At 43.1% G+C, this 12,500-nt stretch overlaps 1 protein-coding gene across 1 annotated transcript in view; it reads right to left on the reverse strand.

The window, feature by feature from the left end:
• The window catches only part of LOC310794999 (lysosomal proton-coupled steroid conjugate and bile acid symporter SLC46A3-like), a gene marked incomplete at both ends in the record, with an annotated part of 9,273 nt that extends 8,110 nt beyond the window's left edge, over nt 1–1,163 (reverse strand). Inside the window, one exon of the mRNA XM_083657021.1 lies at nt 999–1,163. Coding sequence (XP_083513147.1) covers nt 999–1,163 — 165 coding nt within the window. The remainder of the gene's footprint in view (nt 1–998) is intronic.
• Between the last annotated feature and the right edge of the window lie 11,337 nt (nt 1,164–12,500).

A 12,500-nucleotide genomic window follows, 5' to 3' on the forward strand; every position in this document is an offset into this window, starting at 1 on the left:
CCCGTGGACTAAAATGAGTTTGACACCCCTGATCTAACATAAAGAAATTAACATTTCTACTCTCCCGTCTCCATGCTTTGCCCACTGGTTGATTCTCAACTGTCCCAACTCGCAGGCTAGGTAAATACAGTAAGCAAGCAACACATCTGACTACAGTGTGTAGGCTCCAATAAAACAGGACAGGTTGCTGATATGGGATTCATGGCTTCTGTTCAGATATGAAATACATGTTTGTGCCTTCCAACCATAGCATTAAAGTTATGACCTTTCTAGTAGAACAATGTACTATAGCTTAAACTGAAGTAGAACCATACTGTAACTGTAGTAGCCTAGGCTACATTACTGGTTCATTTGAACAAAACATTAAGAAAAGAGCAGCTTATGGAATTCATAAATGTCCTTTGTAGCAGCAGTGTAGACTAAATATGTGCAAGTGACATCTCAAAGACAGGATGCTGTTGAGAAATATTAAATCTTCAATTGTGCTAAAACAACATTGGAGAGCTTTGTGCAAAGAAGATACTGGCTCACTGTTGCATTAATATTGGTATCCTATTTTATGGTTAAGTAGCCTATATTTGCATGCCATTGGTATTGTTATTTTTTACTGGGATTAGCATACTCATGGCTGCAGTAGTGTCGTTAAAGGGATACACCACTTTTTTGGGAAGTTTAGCTCATTTGCCACATCCCCCCCACATAACCAAGATACACCATGCCTTACCGGCACTGTCCGCTCATTTTACAGTGAGCTACAGTCATGAAGTTAGTAATTATCGCCATAGAATGGAGGCTAATGGTACAGCTGTTAAAAATCTGCCAAAACACACATCTCATGGCACCAAAATACATGTTGTGCTTTGGGGTAGGCTACTCACCACACAATGAAATATTTATCCAAAATGCACATAATTGGTCTTTTTGGAAGGAAAAGAGGTCACTGGCACTACTTTCCAAACATGGACATCGACCTCTTTTCCTTCCAAAAACACAGATACCTTAGCGTAGGTTCTCGGTTTGATGTCCAGAGTCAGACCGCTTATAATTAGGCCTACGTCTTCCAATCTTGAATATTGCTCCAAGTCTTTGACTCTTCGTTCGAGGTCCACGATTTTCTTGTCCTTTTCTTGGATCAAGAGCTTCATCTGCTTCACGTCCTTCATGAGCTCGAGCAGCTTGGTTTGCTGGTTGGCTACTCTACTCAGCTCCTCCCGACATGAAATCCAAGCTAGGACTTAAGGATTTCTTCCATATCCTCCACCGTCGGGTTAATCTTTGGAGCCATTTTTCCCTCTTTGTTTTGTATAAAAGACTTTATAAATCGGATAGAAACTTACTTGTTACACGCTAGTCAGACAAAACTTGGCACGGCCGCTGCCATCTTGGCAATATACTTCAATATACATAGCAAAGCACAGTTCAATGGAGTGTAACTAAACAGTGGTATTTACCTTTAAATGGAAGGGCTTCTCCGCTCACACATCTATTCCTCTCACCTGTGTCAGCGCTGTGGAAAATGAGGCAGTCGGAGTGAAAGCAGTCCCTCTGGAGAAATCTGTTTCCCGTGGTGAAGGTGGGAGTGTCCTGCTATCTCACATCTCACATCACAACACACTAATCATTACAGAGAGAGAGAAACTGCTGCTCATTATTAGGAACCTCCATCATAACAGCAAACCATAACTATTATTAACATTCTGTTTATTCCTACCTGTATATTTGGGTAACACTTTATAATAATAACGTTCAGTAGTAAGTCATTTATAAGCTATTAGTTAATGATTTTTCATTTACTAATGATTTGCTCATCATTTGTTCATGATTAACAAATGTGTATAGAGAGAGACAGGTTGGAATATAAAAACTGTGAATGACTTACAACTTAATCATCTACAAATGTATATTAATGTTGTGTAAATGATTAGTTCATCATTAGCTCATAATTAACTCCACCTCCACTCCAAAATATGGATCTGAGAAAGAACCAATAGCACTTGACCTTGAACTCTTAAACAGGTATGCTCCTGAAAAATGAATAGCTTAGATTGTTATGCAGTAGTGTAGTCTTAGACTGAATTTCAATCATGGAAGACCAAAAGGCATAGGTAGACACCCCATGCTGTCATACCCCTCAGCCCAAATGACGTCACTAAATGACGTTACCATCTCCGACGTCACCTTCTCTATGACGTCACCTTTGCAGGGTGACGTCAGTTGCCCAAATGACATCAGTTATGACATCATAAATGCCCTTCTCCCAAATGACATCAGTTATGACATCATAAATGCCCTTCTCCTGGTACTATATAAAGCCCCATCACCACAGCTTAAATCACACTTGTGCAGTCATCACTCACCTCGTGCCAGCATCCCGCATTCATCCAGCATCTCCAGAGCAAAAGCTTCACTCAGTCCATCATCATGTCTGAGTCTGAAAACGAGCAGCAGCTTCAGAGGGTCAACGCCGCCGTGGACGCCTTCCTCCAGAGCGCGATCAACGTCCCGACCATCCCAGGGCAAACCTCCGATCCCCAGGCTTCATTTTCAGGCGTCACAAACGACGCTCCTCACACCAGGGGCCGCGGCCGCAAAAAGCAATCCATCCCCGCGGAGGTCCAAGACGTCTCGCCCGGATCAAAGTCCGCGCAGCACTCCGGAGGCCGTGGACGCGGCAAAGGAGCCAAGAAATCCGGCTCCAAGAAAGCCCCAGCGAAACGCACCAAAACCGCCGGCTCCTCGGTGGACGCTATGAGGCTTCCAGCCCCTCCAAGCATCCAGGATCCACTGTTTGCAACCATTCAATCACTGGTCGGGTCCCTCATCGATGCCCGCCTGGAGACACTCGGGAGCCCCACGCTCCCCTCAGCAGCAGCCCAATCAGCCCCGCCCCAGGTTCCAGGCGTGTATCCCCCTTTTCAACCGGCATCTCATCCGGTGATATCAGCCCAGCCAGCTCCGCTTCAGGATCCAGGTGTGTGCGCCGAGTTCCCTCCCCTCCCCGTGCATATTCCCCCGATGAATTCCCCCGCCTCCGCTATTCCCTCCCCCGCATACGGAAGGCCATATCCCACTTTCTGCAAACGTATCCCCCAGACTTCGGTCCAGGATCCTTCAAGGCAGAGATATTAACTTAGTCAGTATTATCCTGCCGTCTGCTGAGTGCAGCAAGAAAATAATGGGCGGCCAAGACGTATCGGCCGTCCTAAAATCTTCCGACCCCCGTCTCGCCAGAGAGCTATCACCAACCGAGTTCTTTGTTGCGTTCGGGGTTCTCCGCGACATAATATGCTCCGTGTATCCCAACCGTCGCACCGAGCTAGACGAATACATGGCACTGGTGGGGGACCTCCACCTAAAATACGAGAAGGGCATATTCTACCAGTACCACAAAGCGTTTTCTGCGAAAGCAGCGCTGTACATAACTCGATCCAACACCCGCCTGGACTGGTCCGTGTTGGATACCGAGCTATTGGTATTGGTCACGGGGCGGTCATCAGGCGATCACCTGCTTTTCCTGCGGCGATATAGGCCACACGGCTCCCCTATGCCCTAAAACTGCTTTCCAGGCTTCCGGCAGCCACACCCCGTTTTCCCCCAGTCCACCCCCCCTCCTCCAGCAGGGAACCTTCCAGCCAAACGCAATCAGACCGCCAGGGGCGCAAGGTGCTTATGCATAATAATATGGCTATTTGCAATAAATTTAAATGAAGGAGTATGCACCTATCCTAAATTGCATTTTTCTGCACGTCTGCAGCGCCTACAGGGAAGCGCACCCCCGCTCCGTCTGCCCCCCTGTCTAACCCCCCCAAGGCAGTTCCCCAAAAAAGAGAAATTGGGTTAAAAATCCTAGAATCCCATCCATCCACCCCCATCGACATCCCAGCCCTGGCTCTCAAACTAGCCTGCCACCCTGATCGCGTATTCACCGATCATCTCTTAAACCGGCCTCTCCCAGGGGTTCAAAATAGGAGTAATTTCTCCCCCCACAGTTTCCCACGTCTCTAAAAAATCTGCAAACGGCTCAAAAAGAGCCCAAAATAGTATCTCAACTCCTTAGCAGGGAATTATCTAAAGGATTCATAATCGGCCCTTTCGATTCTCCCCCCTTCCCGGTGTTCCGAACAAGTCCAGTAGGCGTCGCCACTCGCAAATATTCCGGCAAAAAGCGCCTGATTATAGACCTATCAGCCCCTCATCACGGCCCCACTCCAAGCATAAACAGCCTCATTCCTCCCAAAACCTATTCCCTCCACTATGCAAAAATAGACCACGTTTCTGGGCATTAATCTTGACACCAAGCTTATGCAAGCTTCCCTCCCCCTCGAAAAATTGTCTCGCATCCGCGAAATAGCCCAGTCCTATTCAGCAGCCAGCCACATTTCAAAACAAGACCTTCCGTCTCTACTCGGCCACCTGAATTTTGCCATGCACATTATTCCCCAAGGGAGGTCATTCATTTCCAGGCTGCTCGATTTACCATCTTCAGTCCCCAGCCTCCTTGACTCAGTTACCCTCAAATGAGGGATACCGATCTGATCTCAAATTCTGGGCTCACCTGTTAGAAAATTGGAAACGGAATCTCATTTTTCTATGACAAAATCGTCTCGTCTGCCGAAGACTTAAAACTTTTCACAGATGCAGCCCCATCTGTGGGTTTTGGGGGGGTCTACCAAGGCCACTGGTTCGCTGGCACTTGGCCGCAGCAGTTTGCCGGCTTGGATCAGTCCTCCGCATTATATGAAATGTACCCGATAGTGCCTTGGCCCCCCTTTTCCTCATTTCTCCCCATCATCACATGACGAGATCCTGGTTCATCCATCACTTCAAGACAACACTCCAGAAATGCAAACATCCCTGCAGAGAACTATTCCAGCCACTCGTTCAGGATCGGGGCAGCCACATCAGCAGCCATGCAGGGGGTATCCTCCGCCTTCCTTCAACAACTGGGTCGCTGGTCCTCATCAGCCTATGCATCCTACATCCAACCAGAGCAAGACGCCATACTATCAGCCCAAAGATCCCTCCTTCCTTGACTAAAGAGGAAGCAAGCACTTCGTTGGTGGTGATCAAAACTCTCCCATTTCTCATTAAATGCACCCATGCCCGGGCTATCCACGTCCACTCCCATGCATCCCTGCCATTGCCTAAAAACCCCAGTCAGCCCCTCATCTCCCGGCATGCATAATCTCCCCGTCAGCCCATGACCTGACTAAAGCATACCCCAGGCAAGCTCCATGACCCCCACGTCCACTCCAATGCATCCCTGCCATTGCCTAAAAACCCTAGTCAGCCCTCATCTCCCGGCATGCATAAATCTCCCCCTGTCAGCCCATGACCTGACTAAAGCATACCCCAGGCGAGCTCCATGACCCCCCCCTGTTTTCACTCTCCCAGTTCCTAAAACTTTAAATTCCTTTGGGGGATTTTCTATCTCATACAGCACTGTCTGACGCCCCCCTCTCATAGCAAGAGGAGCGTCACATCATGGAGTCATACGCCATACTCAAACTGTCTATTCTGATTCAATAAAGATTGTTAAAATGTCTTACAAGTCTCTCATGATTGAAGTGTAGTCTTAGACTGAATTTCAATCATGGAAGACCAAAAGGCATAGGTAGACACCCCATGCTGTCATACCCCTCAGCCCAAATGACGTCACTAAATGACATCACCATCTCCGACGTCACCTTCTCTATGACGTCACCTTTGCAGGGAGGTGACGTCAGTTGCCCAAATGACATCAGTTATGACATCATAAATGCCCTTCTCCCAAATGACATCAGTTATGACATCATAAATGCCCTTCTCCCAAATGACATCAGTTATGACATCATAAATGCCCTTCTCCTGGTACTATATAAAGCCCCATCACCACAGCTTAAATCACACTTGTGCAGTCATCACTCACCTCGTGCCAGCATCCCGCATTCATCCAGCATCTCCAGAGCAAAAGCTTCACCCCACCACCTCCCCAGATCACCACCAATGTCATGACTCCTGTTGGAAACAAATCCCCTTAGGGGGGATTTTCTATCTCATACAGCACTGACGCCCCCCTCTCATAGCAAGAGGAGCGTCACATCATGGAGTCATACGCCATACTCAAACTGTCTATTCTGATTCAATAAAGATTGTTAAAATGTCTTACAAGTCTCTCATGATTGAATTATATTATAGCTTCACTATTAGATACGAAATAACCTTTAATTATGTCTAATTTCGAACAAGATATAGACCCGGATCATAACTCTTTGTATAATATAAACACAAACTGCTCCTATTATATCCTATTATGAATATTTCCACATAGAAGGAAAATTGCAAAAGTTATTCCACTATTTAAAACTGGAGATAAGCACCTATTCACCAATTATAGACCGGTATCCTTACTATCACAGTTCTCAAAGATAATTGAAAAACTATATGAGGTAAAACTGGACAATTACATTGAACAACATAATCTTCTTATGGAGAGTCAGTATGGTTTTAGATCTGCCAGATCTACCTCCATGGCATTGATGGAACTAGCCGAGGAAATAACCACATGTATAGAGAGAAAGAAATATGCACGGGATATTCACCAACCTAAAAAAAAGCTTTCGACACGATTGATCATGAGATTCTGCTTAAAAAGATTGACAGATATGGTATCAGAGCGGTAGCCATTGACTGGCTGAGAAACTATCAGTGGTAGACAACAGATTGTTCAGATGGGCCAGCACAAGTCAAGCTGCTCGGACATCGTCTGTGGGGTCCCCCAAGGGTCAGTTTTGGGTCCCAAGTGATTTATTTATAAACGATATCTGCAAAGTGTCTGAGATACTGAAATGTGTTGTCTTTGCGGACGATACAAATATTTTATTGTCTGGGGACAAAATTTGCTTTTAATGGTAGCAAATAAAGAATTGTTCAAATTAAAATGTTGGTTCGAAGCTAACAAGTTATCATTGATTCTGAATAAAACTATTTGGAAATCGAAAAATAAACACAGAAATTCACTTGGCGATTGATAATGTAAATATTGAGAGTGTCTATGAGATCAAGTTTTTGGGTATCTTGGTGGATCACAAGCTCTGCTGGAAACCCCACATAAAATATCTGTGCTCAAAGATAGCCAGAAACATTGGTATATTGGGTAAAACGAGACATTTTAAATCAGAAATCACTATACACTCTGTACTGCACACTCTTTGTGCCTTGTTTGTCATATTGTGTTGAAGTATGGGGAAATAATTATAAAAGCAACCTACAAAAGATATGCACATTGCAGAAAAGAGCTAAGGATAGCCCATCATGCGGGTTATCGAGACCTGCAGTAACCCTTGTTCTTGAAAAATCAAACATTGAAATTCATGGACCTTGTTAAATTCAAAACAGCGCAAATTATGTTTAAAGTAATAAATAATATAGTGCCTGGTAACATTCAAAAAATGTTCACGGGCAGAGATGGGGGCTATAACTTAAGAGGGAATTTGAACTTAAAACACTTAAAGAGCATGTGCACAGTTTGTGGGGTATCTCTTTGGAACGGCCTTAACGTGCAGATAAAACTGAGTAATAATATTTAAAAAATGTAATGCAGTTACAAACAATCTTTCATGGACAATTATAACAAAGAGGAGCTTGAAAAGTACATTTTTGTTTTTTGTTGTTGTATATTGTTTATTGAGGAATCTTATAAATCAGTATAGTATATAGATCTTATTAGATTATTGATCTTATCTTATTATTAGATTATAGATCTTATTATCTACCGTATATATATGTGTGTGTGTGTGTGTGTGTGTGTGTGTGTGTGTGTGTGTGTGTGAGTGTGTGTATATATACAGTAGTATGTATGTAAATGTAAGTTTTATGTATATTTATGTATGCATGTGTGTTTATAAGGATACAGATATTTAATATAGTTATGGATGCCTGGGGGCAGGACTCGATATGCCTCGGCTTCTTCCCGCCCCTTTTCAAACAGTTTTCTAATGGAGTTTACTTATTTTCTTGGTTGTTATTGGTTTTATTCCTGTTTTTTTAACATATTTGTTTTATGCATTGTTTTAACTGAAAAATAAATCTTCTCAATCAAAAAACAAACAAACTAATAGCTTATAAATGACTTACTACTGAACGTTATTATAAGTGTTACCCAGAATACTCGTTGCATGTAAACACACTCAGTGTGACAGTGACAGGACTTAGTAGGCAAAATGAGCAGGACAGTTTTCTTCAATATTTGTTTAATACAGTATTCCCCCCAAAAAGTGCAAATAAAAGCATCAACATACTGTGTACATTACATGTTTAACTACCTCATTCCTCATCTTCCAGATCTCCTATGTTACAGTTACATTTTGACCATCAAAAAACACAGAGGCAAGAGGAAGAGAAAGAGAAAGGGAGAGCAAGAAACAGCAAAGACAGAAAAACATGCTTCTACTACTTTGTTGGTGCACTAAGACACGACTCGTCTTGTAAATGTATTTACACTCAAACGTACAATCAGTGTCAGAACAAACACATTCAGTAAACCTTATCTCGGAACAAATCCACAAAGGGTAATGGTTGGTTACACTGTAACCCAGGTTTTCTGAGTGGAGAGGCCATCTCTCCTACACATTCCATTTGGATTGATACTGTATATCCTTGATTAGCGGGAGCTGACGTTGAATAGCTCTTTAAGACACATAATCACCTCAGCTGTGATGGAAACGGACAAATGGAATTTGTTCAGAGAGATTGTCGAAATAGAGAACGGTTGGTTACACTATAACCCAGGTTCTTTGAGTGGCGAGGCTATCTCTCCAGCTAAGGGCAGCTCCGAAACTGTTCAAATCAAGGTTAAGCAAAGAGGCCGGTGCCTGGATTGGGGCTTATATAGTCTGAGGCCAATCAGGACGCCGCCCCCACTCACCCACAGGTGAAGTGATTATGTGTCTTAAAGAGCTATTCAACATCAGCTGCCTCTAATCAAAGATGTACCAATACAAATGGAATTTGTAGGAGAGATAGCCGAAACACGATAGAGAACTTATAGCTTAACCTCCACAAGTTCAAATTAGTGGTGAAAGGTGATGAGAAATCCATGAAAATATTTGCTACACTAGCATTTAGATATCAACACGGGCATTTAAATCCCAATGAATTAGATAAATCACCCATGTTTCTAGTGGGGAGACCCAACCAATTGCTACATATCATTAAATGGCTGCTACACATATTGGTCATACAAGAGGCCCCTCTATATTTAACAAAATTACACGAACGACTTATATAAAATGCAATCAATTTGACATTCAGCACATAGTGAGACACAGATGTCCACAGGACACATCGAAGGGTCATTGCAATACCAGTTCCTGGTTTAGAAGTCAAAGTTCATTCACTGGTGAAAGATTCATTTAAGATGAAATTTGTAACTTCATGCCTCCATTTGTAAACAATGGTTTCTTTTGCATCCTTATACATTGTATTTTGACCCTGAAGTGACCGTTTGGATGGCCCTGAAGAATCATTCAATGACCGGGATGAACTGTAATTCTAAACATATCAAATCACAGTGACTTTCTGACTGGTATTCTGACAGTTAATAATATGCAAAGACATTCTTAAAATCATCATCGTGGTATAAAATCAGACAGAACCGAGATACATTTCTCAAATCCTTTGCTGAACTTGACATTCTTTTGTTTACGAGCGTTAAACCCTGTGTGGGTATCGTAAAAAATTCTTGAAGAGCCATGAAAATAATCTTTACTTTTTCCACTACCAACAAAAGTGCTGGTATAGCAATTAAATACCCACTTAAAGGTGCTTTACTGAACAACTGGCAACCTATAAACTTCATCCTTAGTTCCATACAAGATGTTGATAAAAGGTCACATTGACTAATGACTCACCCTCCAACTTAACAGAGCAGGTGACCCAGGGGCCAGGTGACCCAGGGGCCAGGTGACCCAGGGGCCAGGTGACCCACGGGCCAGGGCACTGCCAGGGCACCCTTGACAAGCCGTGACACCTCACCCTCATGCATCTAACTTACCCTACTACAATGTCACTTCTGCTCTCTGAAGGGCCTTTAGAGGTTGAGGCCCCCTGAAAGTACACTATTTCCTGTTAGTCTTTTTGTACCATCAACCTGTCCATCTGAGCTTGCTTATTTACAGAATGTCATTCATTTGGAATATTATGAGAGAATATACTGTACTACATATAGGCAAAGAGGAATTGGTGAATATCTTTAGCCTGGCTTTGTAAAGTGAGCCGGTGAATGTGTTGCAGCCCATTTCTCACTCTGAGGGCTTTGTCACACACCTTCTTCTGCGTCAGATGTTAATGTGCACTGGACCCTTGTGTGTGTCATCCTGGGCTCGGCGATGCTAGTCATGTGACCTTGATTTCTTGGAAACCAGGCAGGCTGAGAATTCAGAGAAAGGAGGCGGAGGGGAGTGTGGCTGGAAAATGATGACGGACGCCCTGCATCAAGGCTGGAGGCTGGAAGGAGGACTATTTTTTGTCCCAGGTAAGGTTGGCCACCAAGGCTTCGTCCCCGGCTTCCCACTTATATCCAAAATCCTAAACCCAACCAAGTGGCTACCAGTGCCTAACCCCAACCCCCCCTCAGCCTCATCCCGACCATGTGCATCCAAACACGGCGCCCAAGGATACCGTGCATTAGAGATGCGCGGATGAGCTTTTATGCCATCCTAATCCGCGTGTATGCATGAACCGTCCGCCCGCCATAAATCCGCACAAATTATTTCATACTATTTATAGATCCGCGCGCGCCATTCACCCGACATTTCACAACGCTATGAAAGGATCGAACTTATGGTTTCTGCTGCCGTTGGTGCGATCGCTGCAGTCCAAGTCTCCAAATAAACTTCCATGCTATATTATATCCAGTCCACCACTTGCCCTCATGTAGTTTACTCGGCTAGCCTAACGCTATAGCTTTAAGTTTAGTTTACTGGATTGCCTCATTGTATGGGAAAATACGAATGCGTCTTCTCTTCAAACACGTCTTCAGCGGAGACTCCTTTTGAGGGTGACACCATTGACCATATATGGACGAAAAGTGGAGCCTAGCGACCTAGCACACTATTGTTTTGTTTACGTCCGTGCGTCCTTTGGGGGATCTACAATAGGCGACTAAGAATGTGCCTGACGAAAAATGTACATATACATCGTTTCAACCGCCCGCAACCCATCCGCTATTAATCAGAATGTTTATTTTTATGATCCGGGCCCGCCCGCGGGGCGGGATATCCGCGGTCAGCGTGGTTATAACTATATCACTACCGTGCATGTTACCATCTGACGCACAAGGTGCGTGACAAAGCAGCGGAATTTGAGAAGGTGTTAGTAGCCAGCTGAGATGACACTGGATAGTAACTCTTTGACGTTGACTTAGTCAGAGCAGCTCAAGATAAATGAATAGGACCCTGAGGGTAAGTTAGTCAGTAGAGTACAGTACAAGCAGCTATGAAATATGCTATAAAAGAATTTAGTTTCATATACCAAATGTTGGTTTATCTGTCGTATTTGATATGAATTGAAGTTTATATCGGGGAAATCTAGAGCGTGTCTCTAGAGCGTGTCTAGTGTCCTGCAGAGAAACTACAGTAGAGAGGCTATACAAAAGAAAGTTAAAAGTATATGACTATCTGAATTTAGAAAATAATTCCCTGAATGATATATTCTTGCACACTGAGAATTCAGTGTATCATTAATTTGCAAAAGTTTAGAACAGAATACTCAAAAGCCTTTTTTTTTTTTTTTTTCCATTCAGTTTTGTTTAATTCGTTTAAACAAACCGAAGCATATAGAATAATGCTTCTGTGTATTTTACACTATTTGTTTATCAAGAGGTTAATATGGGTTCAGAAATGGCTACACTATTATCTAGTACATCACAAATAGGTCATTGGAGGGATAGGATAGTTTTTTGTATTATTATTCTTATTTTTAACCTATATAGCTTATAGACAGTCCCTGGAACACCACCTACTTGTTGGGACTCGGTAGAACTGAAAAAGTCTTCAGTTTAGTGACTTATTCCACTCTTGTGATATTTTACAAAATTATAAATAACATTCATTCCCCTCACACCTCGAGCTTAATTAATAAAGAGACAAATCACAGCAATAATAAGGTACACATTAAGACTGGAAGACTTTCACAGTATGCTTTTTTAAGTAGCAAAGAATTTCGGATAAATTAGATAGAAATGTCACGTTATAAAGAAAACTACAACAACATTAATAACAGCAATTTCTGTCGTAGGTTTTCCCCTTAATTTTGAACTCCCTGGTAGCTGTGTATTATTATTGTTTTTGTTGTTGTTGAGCTACAGACACAACAGACTGCACATTTGCACTGAGGTAAAGACAAAATGGCAAGACAGTTTTTGCACGTTGACCTGAGGGATTCCTAAAGTCCATGTGGCGAGATGCTGTAGGAAGCTTTGAAAAGACTTTAGTGCTCTTTGTGTTTGCTGGTAAAATGGC

Source organism: Poromitra crassiceps (assembly GCF_964638095.1).
Source record: "Poromitra crassiceps genome assembly, chromosome: 1".
Lineage (NCBI taxonomy): Eukaryota > Metazoa > Chordata > Actinopteri > Beryciformes > Melamphaidae > Poromitra > Poromitra crassiceps.